At 46.0% G+C, this 27,138-nt stretch overlaps 1 protein-coding gene across 1 annotated transcript in view; it reads left to right on the top strand.

Annotated features, from left to right (window-relative positions):
- LOC137535930 (alpha-2-macroglobulin-like) overlaps positions 1 to 27,138 on the top strand; it is a 203,547-nt gene that overhangs the window by 161,512 nt on the left and 14,897 nt on the right. Inside the window, exons 30-32 of the mRNA XM_068257820.1 lie at positions 14,340 to 14,546; positions 16,885 to 17,009; positions 24,458 to 24,548. Coding sequence (XP_068113921.1) covers positions 14,340 to 14,546; positions 16,885 to 17,009; positions 24,458 to 24,548 — 423 coding nt within the window. The remainder of the gene's footprint in view (positions 1 to 14,339; positions 14,547 to 16,884; positions 17,010 to 24,457; positions 24,549 to 27,138) is intronic.

Here is a 27,138-nt window from a genome sequence, read left to right as displayed (position 1 = left end):
TTTGACGTAATAGCTGGTGGCAGAGTGGCAGCAGAAGGTAAATCTGTGTACCCTGGCAGTGGGAAACACAGACAGACAGCAGCAGCAGCAGGAGGAATGGAGGAGTAATGTGAGCAGCTATTGTTTGACGTAATAGCTGGTGGCAGAGTGGCAGCAGAAGCTAATTCTGTGTACCCTGGCAGTGGGAAACACAGACAGACAGCAGCATCAGCAGGAGGAATGGAGGAGTAGTGTGAGTGTGGCAGCAGGTAGGCAGCGTGACATAATAGCCCTGGTACCTAGCGGTGATACCAGGCCGTAAATGTCACAACAGGAGGTCCCAGACAGCGGTCGTGCAGCCCACATCGTGTCCAATACACAACTGGGACAACACAGTTTTCAACCCGGGCACCTCAGAAAAATTAAACCTTTTTTTTTTTTTTGGTTTTTTTTGTTTTGTTTTTACAACCAATTACACAAATATAGCTATTTTTTGACGTAATAGCTGGTGGCAGAGTGGCAGCAGAAGGTAAATCTGTGTACCCTGGCAGTGGGAAACACAGACAGACAGACAGCAGCAGCAGCAGGAGGAATGGAGGAGTAATTATGTGTGCAGCTATTGTTTGACGTAATAGCTGGTGGCAGACTGGCAGCAGAAGGTAATTCTGTGTACCCTGGCAGTGGGAAACACAGACAGACAGCAGCAGCAGGAGGAATGGAGGAGTAGTGTGAGTGTGGCAGCAGGCAGGCAGCGTGACATAATAGCCCTGGTACCTAGCGGTGATACCAGGCCGTAAATGAACACAACAGGAGGTCCCAGACAGCGGTCGTGCAGCCCACATCATGTCCAATACACAACTGGGACAACACAGTTTTCAACCCGGGCACCTCAGAAAAATTAAACCTTTTTTTTTTTTAATGGTTTTTTGGTTTTGTTTGTAAAACAAATTACACAGATATATAGCTATTGTTTGACGTAATAGCTGGTGGCAGAGTGGCAGCAGAAGGTAAATCTGTGTACCCTGGCAGTGGGAAACACAGACAGACAGCAGAAGGGCAGTACACAGCAGCCCACTGTAGGTGTAAAATGTGTGGCTGCAGGCGACGTAATAGTCAAAGTGAACCAGGCTGGCTTAGTGAGCAGGAGCCAGGAGGTGGTAAAGGGTGGTAAGGCACATTAACGATGGTTCTTAGCCAGTTCATGTCCCCCTCTCGCCGACAACAGGGGCCAGGAACTCGCCTTCCACCCACGCCTGGTTCATCTTGAGAAACGTCAGTCTGTCCACAGACTTGTGAGACAGACGTGAGCGTTTCTCGGTGACCACACCACCAGCTGCACTGAAGCAGCGCTCGGACAGCACGCTGGAAGGGGGGCAGGACAGCACTTCCAGGGCGTACTGCACCAGCTCGCTCCAGATCTCCAGGCGCTTGACCCAATACTCCATGGGATCAACAGGGGCATCACTGTCAAGCCCGCTGTAGGACCCCATGTAGTCAGCCACCATGCGGGTCAGGCGCTGGCTGTGACCGGTGGAGGATGCTGCTGCATGCACCTCCTCTCTAGTCACTGCTGCCGGAGCCTCTACAGTCCTGTAGAGCTCGTGGCTGAGAGACAGCAGGTCTGTGGGGCGCTTGCTGCTGGATGCAGGCACCTGCTGCTGCCTCTGTGCTGGCTGCTGGACAGTGGGGGTGGAAGGCTGGGGGAAGGCTTCCTCCAAGCGCTCAACAAGGGCCTGCTGCAAGCTCCTTATTTGTTGCGCTGGGTCTCCTCCTGAAGGCGGCAGGAACTGGCTCAACTTCCCCTTGAGGCGTGGGTCCAACATCATGCTGATCCAGATGTCCTCCCTCTGCTTCATCTGGATCACCCTGGGGTCTCTGCGCAGGCACGTCAGCATGTGCGCTGCCATTGGGAAGAGGCGGGCCACGTCTGCTGGCACATCGACGGCAGTGCTGCTGTCCTCATCCTCCTCCTCTGCCTCGTCAGCCTCATCCTCTCTCCACCCCTGCACCAACTCAGCTGCACTGTGCTGCTCCCCCTCATCACCAGCAAGGTCAGGGACCTCCACCAAGTCCTCCTCCTCCTCCCCCTCAGAGGTGGACTGTGCAGCTGCTTGCCGCTCCTGCTGGTCCAAGGCTGCCGCTCCCTGTTCCAGCAAAGCATCGAGGGCCCTGTTCAGCAGACAAACCAGGGGCACCCACTCGCAGACCATAGCATGGTCCCTGCTCACCATGTTAGTGGCCTGCAGAAAGGGAGCCAGCACTAAGCACACCTGCTGCATGTGCCTCCAGTCATCATCGGGGACGATGGACGGGATGTTGTTGGTCTTGTCCCTTCTCTGAGTGGCGGAAACAGTGGCCAGGGCAAGGTACTGGTTGACAGCGTGCTTCTGTTCAACCAGACGCTCCAACATCGCCAGGGTGGAGTTCCAGCGAGTCGGAACGTCAAGGATCAGCCGATGGCGTGGCAGATCCAGCTCCTTTTGCACGTCTTCCAGGCTCGCACAGGCTGCAGCCGAGCGCCGGAAGTGACGCACAACGTTCCTTGCCGTTTCCAGCAGTTCGCCCATCCCCTGGTAGGTGCGCAAGAACTTCTGCACCACCAGGTTCAGCACGTGGGCAAGACAGGGGATGTGGGTCAGGTTTCCCCTGTCTATTGCGGCAACCAGATTGGCCCCATTGTCGGCCACCACCTCTCCGACTCTGAGGCCTCTGGGGGTCAGCCAAATCCTCTCCTGCTCCTGGAGTTTGGCCAACACATGGGTTGCCGTCAGCTTGGTCTTCCCAAGGCTGACCAAGTGCAGCAGCACTTGGCAGTGGCGGGCCTTCACGCTGCTGCTGAGGCGGGGGGTTTGGCCAGGTGTGCCGGAGGATGGCAGAGGATCGGAGGAACCTGCTGTAGTTCCCCTGACCCTGCGGGGTGGCACCGGTAACAGTAAATTCGGGCGCCTGAGGCTAGTGGACAAATCGGGCGCCGCCATTCACTCCTATAATAAATATCGTTTAATGGGCGCCCGATAGGAAAAAAGGGCGCCGGAGAAAACTAACGTTTTAAAAGCGGTGCCCGGAGACTTAATGTTTTATTACTGTTTCTCATGATTACACATTATTTAATGATTTATACATTTTTAAATATTATTTTTAAACGAAAAACAGTACAATATTTTTTTCCAAACATTATTTTTAAACGAAAAACAGTACTTTTTTTTTTTTTTACATTATTTTTAAACGAAAAAACCAACAGGGGGGTCTTAGGTTTAGGCACCAACAGGGGGGTCTTAGGTTTAGGCACCAACAGGGGGTCTTAGGTTTAGGCACCAACAGGGGGGTCTTAGGTTTAGGCACCAACAGGGGGGTCTTAGGTTTAGGCACTAACAGGGGGGTCTTAGGTTTAGGCACCAACAGGGGGGTCTTAGGTTTAGGCACTAACAGGGGGGTCTAGGGGTTAGGGGTAGGTACAGGGAGGGTTACTTAGGCACCAACAGGGGGGGTCTTAGGTTTAGGCATCAACAGGGGGGTCTAGGGGTTAGGGGTAGGTACAGGGAGGGTTACTTAGTAATTTTTTTTTTAAACGTTATTATACGTTTCACTATTTAAACGAAAGATTAACGTTTTTACAATTGCCGATTTAATGCACATTATTTAATGATTTATAACTTTAAAAAACATTAATTTTAAACGAAATACAGTACAATACAATTTTAAACGTTATCCATGCTTATCGTTAAAAACCCGGCGCCCTTTTTTCCCAGCGCCCCTTTTTAACGTACGCGGGTGGCACCACCCACTGTGTTGCTGCTGCTGCTGTGCCCGCTGCTGCTCTCCCATCCTCACCCCCTTCCACCAAGCTGACCCAGTGGACAGTGAAGGACAGGTAGCGGCCTGTCCCGAAGCGGCTGCTCCAGGAGTCCATGGTGACGTGGACCCTTTCACCAACCGCGTGCTCCAGCCCTCGCTCCACATTGGCCATCACAAAGTGGTGCAGTGCAGGAATGGCCTTGCGGGAGAAAAAGTGTCTGCTGGGGAGCTGCCAGTCTGGGGCTGCGCAAGCAAGCAGCGCACGAATGTCGCTCCCCTCCTGCACGAGCGTGTACGGCAGGAGTTGGGAGCACATGGCCCGTGCCAGCAAGCCGTTCAGCTGCCGCACGCGACGGCTGCTGGGAGGCAGAGCCCTAACCACCCCCTGGAAGGACTCGCTCAAAAGGCTCTGGCGTGGCCTTTTGCTGGCACGGGAATCAGCAGACACAGCGGAGGAGGCCACTGAGGACTGGCTGCCAGAACAGGCCTCAGTGTCGGCAGCAGGAGTTGCAGAGGGGGGAGGAGCAGTGCGTTTCCGCACTCCTGCTGGTGCTGCTGGAGGAGCAGGAGGGCGGGTGGCTGCTGTTGCTGCTGCTGCTGAAGGCTGTGCAGTGATGGGTGTGGTGCCACTGCCAGCACCAGATGCCTTCAGCCTCTGGAACTCCTCATGCTGGTGGAAATGTTTCGCAGCAAGGTGGTTGATGAGCGAGCTGGTGCTGAACTTTAAGGGGTCTGCACCTCTGCTCAACTTCCGCTGACAGTGGTTGCAAGTGGCGTACTTGCTGTACACAGTGGGCATGGTGAAATATCGCCAGATTGGTGACAGAAACATCCCCCTACGGCATGGAAGCGCTGCTGCCTGTCTCCCTGTGGTGGTTGGGGGGGGGGCTTGGGGGGCTTGGGTGCGGCTGGTGGTGGTACTGGCAGATGCTGCTGCTGCTGCTGCTGAGCCTGAGACACCAGCAGGCTGTGGGACCTGCCTACTGCTGCTGCCAATGCTTGCAATGATGCGCCTCCTTGCAAGGCCCACAAGAGCATCCTCCTCCTCCTCCTCAGAGCTGCTGAGGACGACATCCCCTGGAGGTGGTGGCACCCAGTCTCTGTCTGTCACCGGGTCATCATCATCCTCCCCCTCCTGAAACATGTCCTGCTGGGATGATGACCCCCCAAACTCCTCTCCTGATGCATGGATGGGCTGCTTGACTGTCGCCACAGTCTTGCTATCCAATCCCTCATCCCCCAAAGTGCCCATCAGCATCTCCTCCTCAAAATCGCCAACAACAGCAGACAATACCCTGATGGTGCCTGGGGTAAAAATACTGCTGAGTGACAGGTCGCCAACTTGTGACGGTGAACTGGCCTCCTCCCCAGACCCTGCTGGGCGGCTGCTGCGAACAGGGGTGGTGGTGGTGGTGGTGGTGGTGAGGGTGGAGGCCTCGGATGCAGAGCTGATGGCGGGCTGCTCATCCTCCGTCATGAGTTGCACCACAGTGTCTGCATGCTTTTCCTCAATGGGAGGTTTCCGACCCGGCTGGAGGAAAATTGGAGCAGGTGCTACACGCTGCTGCTGCTGTGTCTCTGCAGCGTGAGTTGCAGATGCTCCTGCTGGGCGGCGCCCAAGGCGTCCACGGCCAGTGGCTATGGGAGGAATGTTAGCCACTGACGCTGCTGCTGCGGAACTGTGAATGGTGGCGCGGCCGCGGCCTGCCACAATGCTGCTCCCTCTCCTCCTGATTCCCTTGCTGCCCTTCCCCTTGCCCAAACCGCGCTGGCTGCCACTTCCAGACATCTTCGATGTTTTGGGCGTATAGACAAAAGTTTTTTAAAAGGGCGGGTGAAAAGTGGGGTACTTTAATGGAGTGGGTTGGTGGGTGAGGTGACTGAGTGAGTGTCCCTAGTACAGTAAGTAAGTAGTAACAGTCAGGAAGTACAACTAGCAGTTACAATAATCAGTAGTAATCACAAGTAAATTTAGTGTGTGTACACTACAGACAATGAGTGCACGCACGCGCAAACACGTGCAGGAGCTAGCCTATGAACAGTGACTGAGTGAGTGTCCCTAGTACAGTAAGTAAGTAAGTAGTAACAGTCAGTAAGTACAACTAACTAATTACAATAATGAATCAGTTATCAGAAGGAAATAGAGTGTGTGTAGTGTGTGTACACAGACAGTGAGTGCACACACGCAGGAGCTAGTAGCCTATGAACAGTGACTGAGTGTCCTAGACTCCTAGTACAGTAAGAGTAAGTAGTAACAGTAAGTACAACTAACTAATTACAATAATCAATCAGTTATCAGAAGGAAATAGAGTGTGTGTAGTGTGTACACAGACAGTGAGTGCACACACGCAGGAGCTAGTAGCCTATGAACAGTGACTGAGTGTCCTAGACTCCTAGTACAGTAAGAGTAAGTAGTAACAGTAAGTACAACTAACTAATTACAATAATCAATCAGTTATCAGAAGGAAATAGAGTGTGTGTAGTGTGTACACAGACAGTGAGTGCACACACGCAGGAGCTAGTAGACTATGAACAGTGACTGAGTGTCCTAGACTCCTAGTACAGTAAGAGTAAGTAGTAACAGTAAGTACAACTAACTAATTACAATAAGCAATCAGTTATCAGAAGGAAATAGAGTGTGTGTAGTGTGTGTACACAGACAGTGAGTGCACACACGCAGGAGCTAGTAGCCTATGAACAGTGACTGAGTGTCCTAGACTCCTAGTACAGTAAGAGTAAGTAGTAACAGTAAGTACAAACAACTAACTAATTACAATAAGCAATCAGTTATCAGAAGGAAATAGAGTGTGTGTAGTGTGTACACAGACAGTGAGTGCACACACGCAGGAGCTAGTAGCCTATGAACAGTGACTGAGTGTCCTAGACTCCTAGTACAGTAAGTAGTAACAGTAAGTACAACTAACTAATTACAATAATCAATTACAATAATCAATCAGTTATCAGAAGGAAATAGAGTGTGTGTAGTGTGTACACAGAAAGTGAGTGCACACACGCAGGAGCAGCTAGTAGCCTATGAACAGTGACAGTGAGTGTCCTAGTACAGTTACAGTATATAACTACAATACTAATACAATCAGTAGTAAAGGACAGCAGAAATACTGGTATAGAATAGAGAGAAATAAACAGAGGACAGGAGGACAGCTGCCCACACAGGCAAGGCCCTGAGGCCTAAAGCTGTAAGCCTGCAGCAGCTGGCCTGTCTCTATGTAACACAAAAGCTACTAACTAAAATACAATGTCTAACTAACTAACAACAATATAGGTGTGTATAGGAGGTGTATGTGAGCAAAAACGCTAGGTAAATGACCACAATAGAGCTCTTGCTAAGCCAAAGCACAAAGGAGCAACTCTCTCTCTGTACAAGTCTCAGGCAAGCACGGAGAAACGGAACATGGCGGCCGCTATTTATAGGGTAGGGGCTGGCCAGGGTCCCCATCTGTAATTGGCTGCCGTCAGAGGGCCTGGGAGCCCTCTGATTGGCTCTAAGGACATCAATCTGGGCTATGACGCTATTCGAGCTCGGTACCGAGCTCGAATAGCGCCGTTTGCTCGAATAGCTCGAATAGTGAATGGGCTATTCGAGTGTACTCGAATAGCCCATTCGAATAGCTACAGCTATTCGGAGCTCGAATACCGAGCTCGAATAGCTGGAAAAGAGCTCGAATATTCGAGCTACTCGAATATTCGAGCTCTGCTGAGCACCACTGATGCGGGGGAGAGCTTCCTGGTTGGGGCAGGGCTAACCGCCGCAGCCCTGCCCCACGCGCGTCTGTCAGCGCGTATCTCCGCCTCTCCCCCGCCCCTCTCAGTCTTCCTTCACTGAGAGGGGCAGGGGAGAGGCGGAGATAGACGCGACTGGAGGCAGGGCTGCAGCCATTAGCCCTGCCTCCAGGAAGAATATTTCTATGACCAACTTGCCGACCATCTTTTGCGGGGGGTGGGTTGGGGGTGAAGGGACCCCCGTTTAGCCGCGGGATAGCGGCGTTTTAGCAGGGGCACGCGTGCCCCTGCTATATATGAGAGCTGAAGCGAGATTTAGTCTCGCTTCAGTGTCTCTTTAAAAGGGTTCTTCCGCGAATGATGAAAAAAATAAAAAGTGGTTTATGCATAAACTAAAAACATCCTTCTAAAATAGTGCAAAAAGTTTTTTTAAAAAATGAATGCTTTCCTCAATACAACATGTAATATAAACAGTGAAGAATGACGGATTGGGAGGCTAATCCATTTAATATGGGTGTTTTTTTTTTACTTGCATTTTACAAACTGAAGTCCTGCCTACGTAGTTTTCAGTTAGGGATAACGGCTGATCTATGTATATGCTTCTTGTATTCACTCACAGAGAAAGGAGACCCCTCCTTCTCCTCCCTGCAGGAACAGCTAAGTGCAGATGCCGGCAACTATTGAGTTTGTCATGTCTTTACAGTTGCCCAGCAACCAGACCCGGCCGCTGTGCAGAATAGTTTGTATCTTCTCCCAGCGAGTCAGTCCCCTTATCTTATCTCTGCCAGGAGAACTAAGAGTTCAATAAGGGGACACACTACAGCTGATAGCAGATGATTCTCTGGGAGAAGATACAAACTATTCTGCACAGATGCCGGGTCTGGTTGCTGGGCAACTATGTAAACACATGACGAAGTCACTGAATAGTTGCCGGCATCTGCGCTTAGCCGTTCCTACAGGGAGGAGGAGGGGGCTCCTTTCTCTGTGAGTGAATACAAGAAGCATATACAGTGGTGTGAAAAATGATTTGCCCCCTTCCTGATTTCTTATTCTTTTGCATGTTTGTCACACTTAAATGTTTTTGCTCATCAAAAACCATTAACCATTAGTTAAAGATAACATAATTGAACGTAAAATGCAGTTTTAAACGATGGTTTTTATTATTTAGTGAGAAAAAAAACTCAAAACCTACATGGCCCTGTGTGAAAAAGAAATTGCTCCCTGAACCTAATAACTGGTTGGGCGACCCTTAGCAGTAATAACTGCAATCAAGCGTTTGCGATAACTTGCAACAAGTCTTTTACAGCGCTCTGGCGGAATTTTGGCCCACTCATCTTTGCAGAATTGTTGTAATTCAGCTTTATTTGAGGGTTTTCTAGCATGAACTGCCTTTTTAAGGTCATGCCACAATATCTCAATAGGATTCAGGTCAGGGCTTTGACTAGACCACTCCAAAGTCTTCATTTTGTTTTTCTTCAGCCATTCAGAGGTGGATTTGCTGGTGTCTTTTGGGTCATTGTCCTGCTGCAGCATCCAAGATCGCTTCAGCTTGAGTTGACGAACAGATGGCCGGACATTCTCCTTTAGGATTTTTTGGTAGACAGTAGAATTCATGGTTCCATCTATCACAGCAAGCCTTCCGGGTCCTGAAGCAGCAAAACAACCCCAGACCATGACACTACCACCACCATATTTTACTGTTGGTATGATGTTCTTTTGCTGAAATGCTGTGTTACTTCTACGACAGATTTAACAGGACACGCACCTTCCAAAAAGTTCAACTTTTGTCTCGGCAGTCCACAAGGTATTTTCCCACAAGTCTTGGCAATCATTGAGATGTTTTTTTTTAGCAAAATTGAGACGAGCCTTAATGCTCTTTTTGCTTAAAAGTGGTTTGCGCCTTGATATCTGCCATGCAGACCGTTTTTGCCCAGTCTCTTTCTAATGGTGGAGCTGTGAACACTGACCTTAATTGAGGCAAGTGAGGCCTGCAGTTCTTTAGATGTTGTCCTGGGGTCTTTTGTGGCCTCTTGGATGAGTTTTCGCTGCGCTCTTGGGGTAATTTTGGTCGGCCAGCCACTCCTGGGAAGGTTCATCACTGTTCCATGTTTTTGCCATTTGTGGATAATCGCTCTCACTGTGGTTCGCTGGAGTAACAAAGCTTTAGAAATGGCTTTATAACCTTTACCAGACTGATAGATCTCAATTACAGTACTTTTGTTCTCATTTGTTCCTGAATGTCTTTGGATCTTGGCATGATGTCTAGCTTTTGAGGTGCTTTTGGTCTACTTCTCTGTGTCAGATAGCTCCTATTTAAGTGATTTCTTGATTGAAACAGGTGTGGCCGTAATCAGGCCTGGGGGTGACTACAGAAATTGAACTCAGGTGTGATAAACCACAGTTAAGTTATTTTTTAACAAGGGGGGCAATCACTTTTTCACACAGGGCCATGTAGGTTTTGAGTTTTTTTTCCTCACTAAATAATAAAAACCATCATTTAAAACTGCATTTTGTGTTCAATTATGTTATCTTTGACTAATAGTTAACGGTTTTTGATGAGCAGAAACATTTAAGTGTGACAAACATGCAAAAGAATAAGAAATCAGGAAGGGGGCAAATAGTTTTTCACACCACTGTACATAGGAGATCAGCCGTTATCCCTGTAGCTGAAACTCCTAACAGCAATGGATTACACAACTGAAAACTATGTAGGCAGGGCTTCTGTTTGTGAAATGCAAGTAAATCAAAAAAACACCCCTATCAAATGGATCAGCCTCCCAATCCGTCATTCGTCACTGTTTATATTACATGTTGTATTGAGGAAAGCATTCATTTTTTTGAAAAACTTTTTGCACTATTTTAGAAGGATATTTAATAGTTTATGCATAAACCACTTTTTATTTTTTTCATCATTCGCGGAAGAACCCCTTTAAGGAGCACAGTATTAAACCTCCCCGGTGACCAGGCAATTTTTTTACAAATTAGGCCACTGCAGTTTTAAGAGCTCACAACAGGGCCATACAACTCAGCACACAAGTGATTTCCCCCTTTTCTGCCCACCAACAGAGCTTTCTTTTGGTGGGCTGTGATCGCTTCCCCAGTGTTTTTTTTTTTTTACAAATATTTATATTTTTAATTTTACAATATATTTCCCTATTTTTTTTTTTTTTACCCCACTCTCCCTCCCCAGCCAGCCAATCAGCGCCATCGGCTGTCATAGGCTTCTGCCTATGACAGCAGATCGCTTCTCTGCTGCCCAGGGGGCCTGCCCTATACAAGTAAATAGATGGCGGTTTCGCCGTCTAACACTCTCCTAGTGGCGATCGCCGCTGGGAGACTGATGGCGGAGCTCCATCATTCATGCGTAGGTGCGTGCGCATCAGCACACACGATCTTCTGAAAAACCCCACCCCAGGACTTCATGCCAATTGGCGTGGAGTGGTCCTGGGGCTGCGGCTGCATTCATGCCAATTGGCCTTAAGCGGTCGTCAAAAGGTTAATAGAATAGACTGCGTAGCTATGCTCTCATACTACATGGAAGGTGGTAAAATTGATCTGTGATCTTTTATCTTCCAAAGACTTTTATCTCATGTGCGTACATACCTAGCCTTAGAGCTGATACATACCACATGCTTCAGGGGGCTATTAACTGCGGAACGTGAAGGATAACTGCAGGATGTATTTAGTAAAGCTATGTACACACTAGAGAAAAGTCAACCAAAATGGCCTATAGTGACCGGTTCAGCCAACAATTGTTTGCTTATCCAGTGTGTTCAGCTGCCACTCAACATTGCATAAGGTTCCGAACATGTTGCCTTCACTAGTTTTAGCCATAATACACCACCATCATCACCATCAACCCTCCATTGCTTCTCCTCCTGCCCACTGCTGTGCCTTATCTAAGATTTCATCTGTAGACTGATATTTATCAGAACATTAACAATCAGCCTCGCAAGGGTCAGTGGACCACTGGCAGATGCGGTCAAGGTGATTAAAAATCAGTTGGGTGTTAAAGCACACCTGATTTAAGAGAGATATGGAGGCTGACATATTTATTTCCTTTTTAAAAATGCAGATTGCATGGCTCTCCTGCTGAGCCCCTGCCTCTAATACCTTTATTTATAGACCCTGAACAAGATACAGAACATTTATATCACATGTTTCTCCTGGCGGACTCAAAGCACCAGAGCTGCGGCTACTAGGGCATGCTCTGTAGGCAGAAGTAGCAGTGTTAGGGAGTCTTGCCCAACGTCTACTCATTGAATAGGTGCAGGCTTACTGAACAGGAAGAGACAATATTTGAACCCTGGTCTCCTGTGGCAGAGGCAGAGCCCTTAAAGGACAAGTGACAACCATACTAACCTAGAAATAAAAAAAAAACACATATATAGGATAAATACTAGTTCTGCTTACATAACAGATGTTACTGCACTGTCCACGTTATGATTCCTGTAAATTTTATAAAGGAAAAGTAGAGAATCCTATTCTAAATAGTTTCCATCTTAGTTACCTTTGAGTGAAGCTAATCCTGACATCATTTCCTCCCTCACTCTTTTTTTCTCCCCTTGCTCATTCTGTATTTGTTACCTGACCTCATCCCAGATTCTTCAGACACTCCTACTGAGGTCTATATTAGGAAGTGCATTGTCTTATGTTATTGGAAGGAGGGAGAAATAAAGGAAAGAGGAGGAATATATTATAGATAAAAGGACCCCCTAGCATGCAACTGTTTTGCCAGCCGATGGCAATGGCAATTAAAGGGCCAGTGCTCCTAAGGTATGTGATTACTCCAAATCATAACAGCAGAAAAAGTTTTGAAAGTTTTGAAAGCAGGGCTAGCTTCTTTATTACTTAATACACACAGACCAGTTGCGGTTGAAATTTGATTTTTATGGTGACATTCACGCTTTTTAACCAGTACACTATCCAGCCACTAAAACAAGCATGCAGATCAAATGTTTCTGAATGAAGTCTGACTGGATTTGCCACATACTTGTTGGAGATGCAAGACTGGACTTTGTGAGCCCCTAGGTGAAGTATGTTGTGGTCCCCCCCCCCATCTAGGTACCCTCTCCAGGTGCAGCAGTGCCCCTCCCATTCCATGTGCAGCCCCCTCTTCCATGTGTATCATCCATGAATGCAGCCCTTCACTTTTACGAACAGTCACTTTGTGCATCAGTTTCCCTTTTTCATGTGTTGATTCCTATTTTCAGCCTCCTCTTTCATATGTAGCAACCCCATTTCATGTCCAGGTGCCCCCTTAGGCTGCGGCCACCCAAGGCCCGAGCCTTAATGGCCTTTCCAGAAAACCCGCCCTGTTGAGATTTGCAATTGAGACCCTACTGCAGCCAAAAAGGCCAGTTGGATTGCCAGGCAACTGGTATTGTTTTAAAGGAAATAAATATGGCATCCTCCATCATCCCTCTCAGTTCAGGTGTACTTGAAAGGAAACCTGAGATGGACCTAAAAAAATATATATATATATACCTGGGGCATCCTCCAGCCCCCTTTTGGCTGATCAGTCCCTCACCATCCTGTGCCGACTTGCCCCCCGACTTGCCAAATTACCAGGCAGAACTACGGAAGATACAGGCAGAGGAGAAAGACGGTGATGGACCAATCAGCCTGAACGGGGCTGGAGGAAGAACCAGCAGGCCCAGATTTACATTACAGGAGCCTATAGGCACAGATGTCCTGGCACCCAAGACTTCGCCCTCCATGAACCTGCAAAACCCCACCGAACCACACCGCAGGAGTGCAATAAAAGTTGTAAAGAAAAAATAGGCTGGCAAAGATTGAAGCTGAAAATCAAATCGCTAGGGATATCAAATCTAACCCAAAGAAGTTTTACACGTACATCAACTATAAAAAAAGAAAGGTTGACTGTATTGGACTCCTAGAGGATGAGGGGGGAAACTCAATGGTGGATGACCAAGGTAAGGCAGTTATTAAATGCTTTCTTTGCTTCTCTCTTCACAAGGGAAACATCACTGTTGCAAATTACAGATGCAATCTTCCAATTGTAATATTAAATACTTCACGCAGGAAGAAGTGAAGGCAAGACTAAATAAAATAAAAATTGACAAGGCACCTGGCCCGGATGGCATGCATCCTCGGGTCCTAAGGGAATTAAGTTCAGTTATAGATAAACCCCTTTATCTTATCTGTTGTGACTCTCTTTCAACTGGCAGAGTCCCAGTGGATTGGCGTACAGCCCACATTTTTTATGCCTTGTAAGGGTTTTTTCTCCTTCCTCTGGATCAACAGGGATATGTGAGGGAGCAGGCTGGTGTTGTACTTTGTTCTCTGTTTGAACTCGATGGACGCATGTCTTTTTTCAACCCAAATAACTATGTAACTATGCAGTTGTGCCAGCTGTCAGTTCTCCGTTACTTCCCTCGCCCATCATAGTAGGTAGCTACAGGTGTCCTTTAGCATTAGATAGCCAGAGGTACCCTCAATAATAAGTAGTTAGCGGTGTCCTCAACTGAATGGAGATCTTGTCAATGAAATGCCAAGAGCAGGGTGAGTAACCTCTCATTACGCTCTGCTCGAAGGAAGGAGGAGGGCGGGGTGTACTAAGGGAGATAGTGAGCCACCTTTCTATCATCAGGTGCCTGTAGGCATGAGCCTACAGTGCCTTATGGTAAATCTGGCCCTGAGCCCCAGGTATATTTTTTTTCTTTAGGTCCATCTCGGGTACATTTTAATAATGACTCCCAGCCTTACCTGGAATAGGTTCTCTCCATAGTGGACCTCTCACAAATATAACTGAAACTTTAAAACTTTCTGTATTGACATGAATAACACATTTTATTTAACAGGATACAGTGTTGCAACTTCAAGCCCTGGCAAAATTTGCAAAGGTCACTTACAGGGACAATCAGGACGTCACTGTGACGGTGTCCGGAATCAACAAGCAGTTCCGTGTGGACAAAGCTAAAAGCCTTCTTCTACAAAGTGACCAACTACCAGATATTCCAGGGGAATACACAGTGAAAGCTGAGGGAGATGGGTGTGTCTATGTCCAGGTGAGCAATGTCTATGTACTGTCTGTACCTGTCATATTCAAGTAAAGGAAGCCTCCTTAACCACTTAGGGAATAGCCACTTGACCCCACCCCCCACCCCTCTTGGGGACCAGAGCAGTTTGCCTGGTTTATGTGTCCCGTGTTTAGATAGCCAGGCAGTGGTATCCGCAGTGTAGATAGCTAGGCATGTGTGTCCCCCGCATTGATAGGTGTCCCCAGTGCAGGCAGCCTCCATTACTCACCTCCCTAGGTCCTACGATGAGCAGCTCTCCCTGCCTCTTCTCTGCCCACCAGCCAGCCGCGGACTGATGATGTCATCAAGCCGGGACCCAGAATTTAGTGACAGAGTGAGGATGGATGCCGGGCAGAGTGGAGGGGGAGCAATGATAGCCGGGGGAGCGCCAGGAAGGTGAGTAGATCCTCTTCAGCTGCCACCGCTTCAGTGATCACCACGATCGGCGGCGATTGTAGTGATCACATGATCAGGAGCCAATCGCCATGGCACCTGACTAGTGAGGGGACTGTCATATGACAGCTCAATCTTCCCTCTCGGGTGCACATGATCATTGGGAGCAAGGGGGACTTCAAGGACGTTAGAGTTACATCCAATCAGACACAAACCCAAAGAGGTTTAAAGGGAACCTAAAGCGAGTAAAATTATTTAAAACAAACACATGACGTAGCTGCAAATGAATATTACATTCTAACCTCACCGTCAGTTCCTCTTAGAGGCTCACCATTTTCTTCTTACAGTGAACCTCTCCAGTCCTGACAAGATGATGTCAGAACTGAAAATATACCAGTTGCTGTCAGTTATAAAGCAGCAGCTGTCAGTTACAACTGAATGTGCAAGGGAATGTCCATGTTTCCCTATGGCTCAAGTGGGTGATATGACAGTTTAACAGTGTGCTGACCAGGAAGCTGTTATGGGGTAATGGCCATTTTTTAAATGGAGGACAGAGAATTCCACTGATCACAGTGGACAAATGAGACGCAGGAGAGGAGAAAGAGATTGATATATACTGACAGCAACTGATATATTTCATTTTCTGACAAAATCTTGTCGGAAATGGAAGGAATCGTTGTAAGAAGAAAATGGTGAGCTTCTGAGAGGAACCGACGGTGAGGTAAGTATGTAATATTCCTTTGCAGGTACATCATGTGTTCATTTCAAATAATTTTACTTGGTTCAGGTTCCCTTTAACTGTGAAGAATATAAAGCGAGCCACCGATGACTTCCTTTTAGAAAAGCCATTTGTCTAGTTGTTGTGCTGCTGTATGTCAATTCAAATCAAAAATAGCTTTATTGACATGACCAATATACATACACACATTGCCAATGCAAGGGTTATGGAAGAGGCTGAGGCCTGGGGGTTGGGGTAGGATAGAAGTATAGTGGATAAGCAGTTTGTGGACATTTTTGTCCACGCAGTATATGGCACTTGCAAACTAACCAGGTAACCAGGAAGTGGAGGAAACGTGCTCTGGGAGCAGGTAATGTAAAATAACACAAGAGTTTGCTTTCCTAAATCAGAAAGAAATTGTAATAATTCAGGTTGGAGTGAGCTTGAGATGTCTCCCAGAGCAACACTGCTGAATATATGCAAATTAACCATTGTACCCTTAGAAGCTAAACACACCTCCAGAACCGCTGGAATGCAATGATGTGTCAGCTTGTTAATTTGTACAGAGCCATAATAATCCAACATGCATACAGACTGTTTCGGATTGGTTGATCCTCATCAGTGCATGGCATGGATTAATGTGGCTCTATTGAGTAGGGCTTGAAGCACCCAGAGTTACAGACTAACCAGCAAGCTCATGGTGAACCAGAACTCATTGGAGTGTGTGAGGGGCTACAATGGTCCTAAAAGTCCCCTTACTAAAATGCTATGGAGAACAAAAGTTTGCTTTCTTAAAACAGAAAGAATTTGCACACAGAAAGTATTTTCGATAATTCAGGTTGGAGTGAAACAGTCTGCATGCATGTTGGATTAGTATGGCTCTGTACTAATTACAAGCTGACACGTCATTGCATTCCAGCGGATTTGGAGGTGTGTTTAGCTTCTAAGGATGACAATGGTTGATTTGCATATTTCAGCAGTGATGCATTGTGGGAGAAATCTCGGAGCTCACTCCAACCTGAATTATTGAATTATTCTGTTTTAAGAGAGCAAACTTTTGTTTTGCATAGCATTTTAGTAAGGGGGCTTTTTGGACCATTGTAGCCCCTTAGACACTCCTAGACGTTCTGGTTCACCATGAGCTTGCTGGTTAGCAAAATAGCACACTAACGCCCCGCTGTGCATGTGTATGATGCAGTGTCCATCTTTCCCCAGACACACCTGAAGTATCACACACCTCCTGAGAAGTTGACTACTTACTTTTTTCTGAATGTCACCACCCAACCATCAGTGTGCACGCTGGCCTCAGAGAAACGATTTCAAATCCAAATGGACATCAGGTAAGGGTAGTTCTAAAAGCAACAATTTTGTAAGAACCGGTGAACTGATTATTGAAAGAAGCATTAACCCCAATAGGGGGAGCAGTTGAACCAATGAAACTTGCGCACTAAAATAGGGAAACAACTTCTCATAATGCATATCAAAATTTATTGTATCAAAACACACACATGATGAACCCCCATACCCAATTCCCTGCCCCCTAAAAACAAATGTTAACACAGTACAGACGTAACTACTCTGGATGCTGTGACAAGAAGCAGTTTGCATGCAGACTGAAGTTGCCTCAACTTACATTGCTTAATGATGTTTTTTCAGCAGCGCTGTTGTTAGAGAACTTGTTTTCAATCAGGAACTGATTCCGTCAGTCACGCTGTCTCAAATTATTCTTCTACCTCAGTTCTTGGCCAAGGACAGTGTTTGCATGTGTGTGGAGTGAGTGTGTGGAAGGAGCGCTCCCAATCAAGTTGGCTTGTTTTTAGGGGGCAGGGAGTTGGGTATGGGGGTTCATCATGTGTGTGTTTTGATACAATAAATTTTGATATGCATTATGAGACGTTGTTTCTCTATTTTAGTGCGCTAGTTCTAAAAGCAAACCTGACAGCAAGGCTCTGCCAGGAGGAAAATGTGGTGCTGACTAGGGGTGGTCATTCAGATTCAGCGGAAATGCAATCGGAATGCGGAAATCGGTAATACAAGTGCGGTAGGCGGATTTTCGCAGGTTTCCGCCAGAAAATCACAGGACTTTCCACCGACTTTAACATCGATTTTTTTTTCAAAAATTATAAGGTCTTTTTGAAAACTTTTTTTTTCGTCTTGTTCACAGTCTTCTGTTTAACAAACCCTGAAAATGTGGTGTTTCTAGCACCCACGGGGGCTTTGCTATTAACCACTAAAGTAGGTGGCTTTTGACTGCAATGTAAAATACGGAAAATCCGCATTATCCAATAATTTAATGACAATCAGAAGACTCAGAATGAATGAGCCAATCAGAGAATGGGGATTTAGGTGGAAATGTCCGCATTCTCTGATTGGCTTATTCATTCTGAGTCTTCTGATTAAAAATACCGCATATCGGATAATGCAGATTTTCTGCATTTTACATTACAATCAAAAGCTGCCGACTTTAGTGGTTAATAGCAAAGCCCCCGTAGGTCCTAGACACACCTAATTTCAGCGTTTATGAAACAGAAGACTGTGAACAAGATAAAAAAGAAAGCTTTCAAAAAGACCTTATAGTTTTTGAGAAAATTGATGTTTAAAGTCGGCAGAAATGTCCGCGATTGCCAGTGGAAATCCGCATCGGAATGCGGAAAGCGGAATCGGTAGCCGTAGCGGTAATCGGCAATGGCGGAATGCAGATTTTCCAAGTAATCGGAAATCGGCATTTCAGACCATCCCTACTGCTGACTGCTGTAGGCTTGAAGGCGGTGGCGTATTACATAATCATCTGAAAGGGCAACTGAATTGAGAGGAATACGGAGGCTGCCATATTTATTTCATCTCAAGCAATACCGGTTGCCTGGTATCCCTGCTAGTCTGTTTGGCTGCAATACTATTTTAATCACACCAGAAACAAGCATGCAGCTAATCTTGTCAGGTCTGACAATAATGTCAGAAACACCTGATCTGCTGCATGCTTGTTCAGGGTCTATGGCTGAAAGAGACAGAGGATCAGCAGGATAGCCAGGCAACTTGTATTGCTTAAAAATAAATAAATATGGCAGCTTTCATAGACCATCTCACTTCAGTTGTCCTTTAAAGAGAACAAGAAATCAAGTACACACGTGTATTTTACCATATATATCAATGGGAACATGACAGCAAACAGCTACTCTGCTCTTTGTTTCATTCTTCACTGATAAATCTGCCTGTTATCTGCTCTGATAAGAATCCCCAACTGAGCATTCAGTCTAGCATTCAGTCTATGTTATAGCTGAGTCTGTCTTCTGTGATGTCTTTTCAAGCCCAAGTCTGCCCCCTTGTGGCTCTGTTTTCCTGCTATGTATCTTCGTAGCAGGAAATCAGAGCCAGGAGGGGGCTTAGGCTTGAAAAAACATCACAGAAGACTGACTCAGCTATAATCATTCGGGGCAAAGCTAGACTGAATGCTCAGTTGGGGATTCGTATCAGAGCTGATAACAGGCATATTAACCAGTGAAGAATGAAACAAAGAGCAGAGTAGGTGTTTACTGCCATGTTCCCATTTATATATATGGTAAAATACATGAGGGTGCTTCATCTCTGGTTCTCTTTAAGGCCTAGGACCAACTAAAGCGATTCAGAAATCATTTGCGATTTCCGAATTGCGGAAGTGCTGTGATCTTCACCGGGATTCCTGGAGCGATCTTGCACTTATTGCAATATCTTATTGTATCGAGATCTTACTGCGCAATCGCAAAATTGCTGCAGGCAGCTCTTTTTTGATCACCCTGTGATCATCATGCTGCTGTGAAACCATCCCCGTAGGGTTCCATTGGTGCAATACTTTGCTGATCACCGATGAGTGTCAAACTCTGCAAAAGCTCTGCTAGTTGGCCTGCCAGGCGTAACACCAGCATAGCGATGGACCGAACATCAAATGTTGCATCCACAAATGCGAACCTCCCTAGAAAATACATAATTCGACCGTTCGTGGCAAGTTGTATAGACCTCAATGGCCGGCAAACTTGTAAAACCTTCAGGGCATCTCTGCAGCCACAATTTCTTTTGAAAAAGGTGAAAAAAGTGTACCAAAACCCGGAAAGTGGCATGGTGGAGGAGGAAATCGTCACCCAAAAATACGTGTTTTGTGCAAACGCTTTTTTAATTTTTTTTTTTTTTTTTTTATGTAATGGCTGCTCTAATACCAAAGCCCCAAATGTGCAGGATATGTTAGGGGGACAGTGGGAACAAGAGGAAAAAAAATCCAAAAGACCTTATAGTTTTTGAAAAATTGATGTTAAAGTTAGAGGTAAAAGTCTATATTTAAACGTGGTAAAATGACACATAATGTAATCACATGTATATACTGTAAATGTATTTATTTATATTTCTTTTATATATGTTCAGAGTGTGGGAAATAAAAAAAAAATGACATGCCTCCCGAGCCTCTTTAAAGCAGATCCGAGATGAAAAACTAACTATAACAAGTAACTTGTCTATATATCTTATCTAAAGTTTCGATAGTTTACACAGCAAATCTAGCTGCAAACAGCTTTAATAGAAAATGATTATTTATTCCTGTGATACAATGAGAGCAGCCATGTTGTTTGTAAACATTACACAGAGGCAGGCTTATCTGTATCTTGAGCACTCAGCCTGTGAAAAAAACCTAATCCCCCTCCTCCTCCCTCCTCCTTTCTGCCTCTGAAATCAATGGCTAGTAACACCTACCCCTCCTGCCCAGACTGAGCTCCCATGAGCCCTTGCTACTGCCAAGGCTCTCTGAAACCCTGTGGGCGTGGTTTATTTAGTTTATAGGGAATTCGAGTATTAAAAAAAAAAAAAAAAAGTATTTGGCTTGAGGCATGCCCTATAAACAATAGGAAAGGAACACAATTATGCAATGAGTAAAAGTTCACCTCGGATCCATTTTAACCACTTATCCACCATGCAGGCTGGGATAGCAAGAATGTGGAGCCCCGGCTGTGTGGGGCTTCACACCCTGAGCTATACCAGCCTGTGGTCCATGGTATGGGGGGCTGTGGAGGAAAGGGGTGGCCAAGCCTTACCCTCTCCCCCAGAGGCCTTGTCCAATCCATGGACAAGGGGCTCTTCCCCACCCCTGGTGCCTCAGGGGGAGGTGGGGGTGTTCATGGTGGCATCTAGGAGGCCCCTTTATGAAGGGGACCCCCAGATGCCAGCCCCCTCCCTAGGAGAAATGATTATAGGGGTACGTAGTACCCCTTACCCATTTCCACAAAGGGTTAAAAGAAATAAAAACACAACTGTGAAAAAGTCCTTTATTATTCTTAATTAACCATGAATACTTACATTTAAAAAAATTATTCCCACACCAAAATCTTCGGAAATGATCCCACTCCAATATGCTCTATGAGCTTGATTGAAGATCTCTGCGCTCTCCGCCGCAGCTCTAGCTATACTGAGTATAGCTAGAGCAAAAGCTTCTTTAAATTTGCCTCCAAGGCTCCCCATTTGTCTCTTAACAGTCGGATTTACCATAAGGCACTTTAGACACGTGCCTACAGGCACCTGATGATAGAAAGGCGGCTCACACTGCTCACCTTGAGTGCCTCCTTCCTTCCCTATGCAGAGTCCTGAGCGGAGTGTAAATGAGAGGTTACTCACCCAGCTCTCGGCATTCCACTGACCAGATCTCCCTTCAGTCAGGTGCAACTTGATACTGAGGGTACCTCTGGCTACCTAATGCTAAGGGATACCTCTAGCTATGATGGGTAAAGTAAGTAAGGTAGAAGTGACAGCTGGGCCAGCCAGGACACTTGCAGTGCGGTTTGCGGGTGTTTGTAGGTTTATGGAGGGCGGAGTCTAGGGTGCCAGGACATCTGTGCCTATAGGCTCCTGTGATGGAAATCCGGGCCTGTTAACAGTCCAATAAAAATCTGGAGGATTTCCATTAGTCTGTTAACAGACCAATGGAGAGACTTGGAGGTAAATGTAAAGATGCTTATGTACTTAGTATATCTGGAGCTCTGTCCTGGCGGAGTTCCTGCTCTTCTCCCCACCCGCCCATACTTTTCAAAGAAATTGTGGCTGCAAAGATGTCCTGAAAGTTTTAGATGTCCGCCTGCCATTAAAGTCTACAGTGCCTACTGCGAACAGCCGGTTCGCCAACATTTGCAGTAAGTTCACGTTCATGAAAGCAAAATCTGCTGTTCTCTCCACCACTAGTACTCAATAGGCACATGGCTACTATGATTGCATTATTGTAGCAATGCACACATTGTATACATCATGATTTCCCTATTTGTGCAATGCTGGCTGCTACGTCACTTATGTATGTACAGTATGTGTAACAATGCTGAGAGCTCCCAGCACACAGTCATTTTAATGGTGGTACCATGAATATGCCCGGGGCGTAGCAGTAGGCCCTGCAAGGTATGCAGCTGCAGGGGGGCCCAGAAGCCACGGGGGGGGGGGGGGGGGCATCCTGATAACTAAGGGCAAGGAGAGAAAAAACGTTCTGCTTTCTGCCCAATTGTCCTAATTGCTGCATCTGCTCAGCCACTGATAAGGAATTATAGAAAGTTTTGAAGACAAAGATTTGTAGACAGTCCCTATTCAGTGTTCCGCAGGGTCTTGTGTACAGCGCTGCTCTACCCCCAGCCTTTCTACCCCTCCCCAAGTGCTGTGTGCTGATGTGATACTGGAGGAGTCTGCAGAGCCAGTTCTGCTCCATCAGAGATGGACAGAGTGAGTGTAATAGGCTGAGGCTGGGAGCACACTTGTCTATCGGTTTTCTGTGTGCGTTAACAGAAGCTAATGTAATTGATAGAGAAAATGCCTGCAGTGCTTCACTGCTGTCTGTTTTATCTGCATGGGGAAAACGCATTCAAGTGTGCACTAGGCAATTGTATAACATTGCTTCTCAGGAAGGAGAGGGGGGGACGGTTGGCGGGAGGGGGCCCCATCCTAGTTTCGCAGGGGGGCCCAGTGATTTTTAGTTACGCCCCTGGCCCCGTAGACTCATACAGGAAATATAAGGAGGTGACAATGGGGCTTATTTATCAACGCTAACATGCTCAAGCAGGGCAGGATGTTACCAACGAGCGCACACTACGCACGGTCCTGTCAGCACAGCGTGCACTCTTCACTTACGCATGATCCTTTGAAGTGCCGCATGACTCGATGATAGCGCGACCACGTTAAAAAACATAGTAGCAAGCGTGCTAGTGAAGTATTGCGGTCGCGCCACCATCACCTCTCTAGCATCACATTGCGCAGCACTTCAAAGGATCGCGCAAAAGTGAAGAGCGCACGCTAGTCTGACAGGACCGAAAGTAGGCAGCATGCGCTCGTTAGTATCAACCTGCAGTATTTATACCGGTAATTGTTTTTTTACTACTGCATCATCTGGTCTGAACCTTATGCTTGTTGCAGGCCTCTTGCACACGACATGCGATTCCAATTTGCGATTTTGCAGCGATTTTACATGCGATTCCGTATGTGATTTTGAATTGGTTCTGCATGCTGTGTTTTTTCTGTGCTTTTCTTCTTTTGTTGATAGCATTCAGGGAAAATCAGAATCAGGGCTGGATATTCCGTAAGGCAGTGTAGGCACGTGCCTACAGGCGCATCATGATGGAAAGGCAGCTCACTCCTTTCCCAGAGTGCCTCCCTCCCTCCTTCCCTACACAGAGTCTTGATGAGAGTATGAAAGGTTACTCACCCTGCTCTTGGCCTTCCACTGACAAGATCTCCCTTCAGTCAGGGCAACTTAAAGTGACTCCGTAACAAAAATTTCATCCGGTTTTCTTCCATCCTACAAGTTCCAAAAGCTATTCTAATGTGCTCTGGCTTACTGCAGCACTTTCTGCTATCACCATCTCTGTAATAAATCAACTTATCTCTCTCCTGTCAGACTTGTCGGCCTGTGTCTGGAAGGCTGCCAAGTTCTTCAGTTTTGTGGTTCTGTGATGCATCTCCCCCCTCCAGGCCCCTCTATGTACACTGCCTGTGTGTTATTTAAATTAGGGCAGCTTCTCTCTCCTCTCTTATCTTTTACAAGCTGGATAAATCCTCCTCTGAGCTGGCTGGGCTTTCACATACTGAGGAATTACATACAGGCAGAGCTGTCTGTACTCTGCAGGAAGAAACAGCCTGACACTTCAGTGGAAGATAGCTGCAGGGGGAAAGAAACACACAAATGATCTCTTGAGATTAAAAAGGAAGGCTGTATACAGCCTGCTTGTGTATGGATGTATTTTCTATGTGTGGACATACTGTACATCAACCTACTTCCTGTTTTGGTGGCCATTTTGTTTGTTTATAAACAAACTTTTTCAAACTGTTTTTAACTACTTTTAATGCGGCGGGGAGCGGCGAAATTGTGACAGAGGGTAATAGGAGATGTCCCCTAACGCACTGGTATGTTTACTTTTGTGCGATTTTAACAATACAGATTCTCTTTAATACTGAGGGTACTTCTGGCTACCTAATACTAAGGGACACCTGTAGCTGCCTATGAAGGGCAACGGAAGTAAGGGAGAAGTGCCAGCTGGACCAGTTAGCACACTTGCCATGCAGTTCGGTGGTGGTTTGTAGGTTCATTGAAGGCGAAGTCTAATGTGCCAAGACATCTGTGTCTATAGACTCCTGTGCTGTAAATCCGGGCCTGATCAGAATTGCAAATTGGAATTGGAAATCAGATTTGTGATTTGCAGTGTGCTAGAGGCCTTACGCTGATAACAAACATCGTGCAACATATAAACTGAATAGTTTAATTAGAACTTTCAGCAAGATTTCCTGACTGCTGCTTGTTATATTTCAGTTACACCGGTGAGAGGCCTGTCACTAACGTAGTTCTAATAGAGGTGGGAATACTGTCCGGGTTCCTTCCGGCTAAAAGGACCATCAGAAAGGTAATGTCCAAACAATGTCAGCAAAACTGCTTTTATTACTGTATAAATGCATTAATATAAATGATATACTAGACAAATAACTTTTATATCGCGCTTTTCTCCTGGCGGACTCAAAGCGCCAGAGCTGCAGCCACAAGGAAGCGCTCTATAGGCAGTAGCAGTGTTAGGGAGACTTGCCCAAGGTCTCCTACTGAATAGGTGCTGGGTTACTGAACAGGCAGAGCCGAGATTCGAACCCAGGTCTCCTGTGTCAGAGGCAGAGCCCTTAATCATTATACTAGTACATGATACTATGTTAATAGTGAATCTGGTGACAACTTAAATTGAAATGGTTTATGGTAGGTGCACATTACTATGTTTTTTTTTATTTTTATTAATTAAACATTTAAAAAATAATTTTTAATAAAACAAAAAACAAAACAAAACAAAAAAACAACAACATAATAAGATGCAACTATTATAAACCATTTCAATTTTAGTTGTCACTAGATTTTTACTATTAACATAATATCATGTACTGGTATGTACTTTACATTTATATTATGGCATTAACGCATTAATTAAAAAAATGCATGAATAAAAAATAAAATGAAGCTAACAAAAAACCTGCCAAAAAAATGACTCCATCTTCATCCATGTTCAGTTATTTTGTTCAGCAAACTTGGACTAGTTTGGCTAAAAATGGTCTGCTGTTATGTGGTTAGGACTTCTTAACCTCACCTGAGTATTAGAGGCTTATTTATAATGATGGGGGGAGGGGGGGGGTCACCTGATAATAAATAAATACAGGGTAATGCCTTTTTTTACATTTCTGCTGAACTGCTAAAGGGACAATCTGTTAATCCTCTACAGTGGTCCCCAACCTTTTTTGCCCCAAGGACCGCTTCAGCATCAGAAAAATTTTCCAGGGACTGGGGGCATGCGAGTGACCGGGGGGTGGGGGTGGTTGGAGAGAAAGATGGGTGTCAGTGTCATTACATAAAAAAATCCTGACAGCACCATCCCTACCCACCCACCACCATCATCACCCCAACTTGGAAAAGGTATGTCTGCTGCATAACCCAACAGTACAAGGTACATTTGGTGTGACAGGAGACAGGTGGTGAAAGAGAGGGGGGTACTGTCTGGGATTCCCTATGCACTGGCACAGCCACCTCCGGCCTTTTCCCCTCCCCACAACCCTTCCCTCCTCCCCACACTCCATCTTTCTCTCCTACCCACACTCACTTCATCCTTTTCTCTTCCCCACTCTCTTTTTATTCTTCCTTCCTCACACTCACTTTGCCCTTCCCTAAGTCTTCCATTCTTCCTGCACCAGCTGCTCTTCTTGGTGCAGACTTTGTGGCTGGTAAGAGACCAGAGCGTCACAGTCGTCCTCACTGCTGCCACCCAGTGTCCGCACACACAGAAAGTATATTGCAATACAAATTACAGACACCAGGTGGCAGCAGTAACAATGGATGCAGATGGCTCTGCTCTCCAGTTCAGTGACTCTGTTCAGTGACTCACTCGCTTCTCGCAGCTTCCGTGCACTAGGAAGGCAGATGTGCACGGCCCACCTCAGCACATCCAGCGGCCCTGCAGTGGGCCATGGACCGGTGGTTGGCGACCCCTGCTGTACAGGACCAGTGGTGGTATTAAAATGTCCTGTCAGACATTTTAACACGTCACTTGCCACTGCCAACGCCACCATGCACACGCTCCCTCCATGCATACCTGCCGAGACTGACACACCTTTGATTGATGAATGGGAACATGTGCTCCCTGAACCAAAGTGCCTGTAAGGGAAAGATCATGGCTTTGAGAAGCCAATGATCTTTCCTGCAACATCACTGCCTTTGTGCTTTGAACACACAGAATAGAGTGTGTGGGAACATCTAGGGGTAAAAAAAAATTAAACATTTTACACTACATTTTACACTATGCAAATTAAATTACATAAATAAACCCCTTTCCGCCCTCGCCTGCCCCCCATAATGACCAAAATAAAATACTTGTAAAAGACAAGTGACAGCATTTAAAAAAAAAACATAAATAGTTATGTTAGGGACTATTTTTTGACTATGTATGTCATTGTCACACGTGTATATTCATGAACTGGTAGTTCCCTAGTTCTCTCTTTAAATTGAATAGAAAGTAAAGTAATTATTAAAAGCAAATATCACAACACAAAAATACTAATTTTTGGAGAAAAAAATAAAAATAGCTCATTTCAGTGTGATAAGTAGTGACAAAGTAATGGCCAAATTAAATGCAGGGGTGCTGACAGGTGAACATTGCTCTGGTCCGGAAGGGTAAAAACCCCTCGGTGGTGAAGTGGTTTAAATGTAACTTTTTTAATGGTTCACCTTCACCCTTATGTCCCCTTATATTGATAACTATTAGCAATACATGACAATCATCATATTTGAAAAACAGTGATTAGCATGATCTTAACTACTGACTCTACAGATTTCTAAACAGCACGTGCAGCTTTGAAAATGGATGTTTAGGTATGTTTCAATGGGATATAGTTGTAGACAGGTTTTTTTTTTTTTTCACAAGAGGTGTTTTCGTGGCCACCATTTAAGCCATGGAAGGGCAACTTTTT

The sequence above is a fragment of the Hyperolius riggenbachi genome, chromosome 10 (assembly GCF_040937935.1).
Source record: "Hyperolius riggenbachi isolate aHypRig1 chromosome 10, aHypRig1.pri, whole genome shotgun sequence".
In the NCBI taxonomy this organism is placed as follows: Eukaryota; Metazoa; Chordata; class Amphibia; order Anura; family Hyperoliidae; genus Hyperolius; species Hyperolius riggenbachi.
This window is presented reverse-complemented; position numbering and strand designations above follow the sequence as displayed.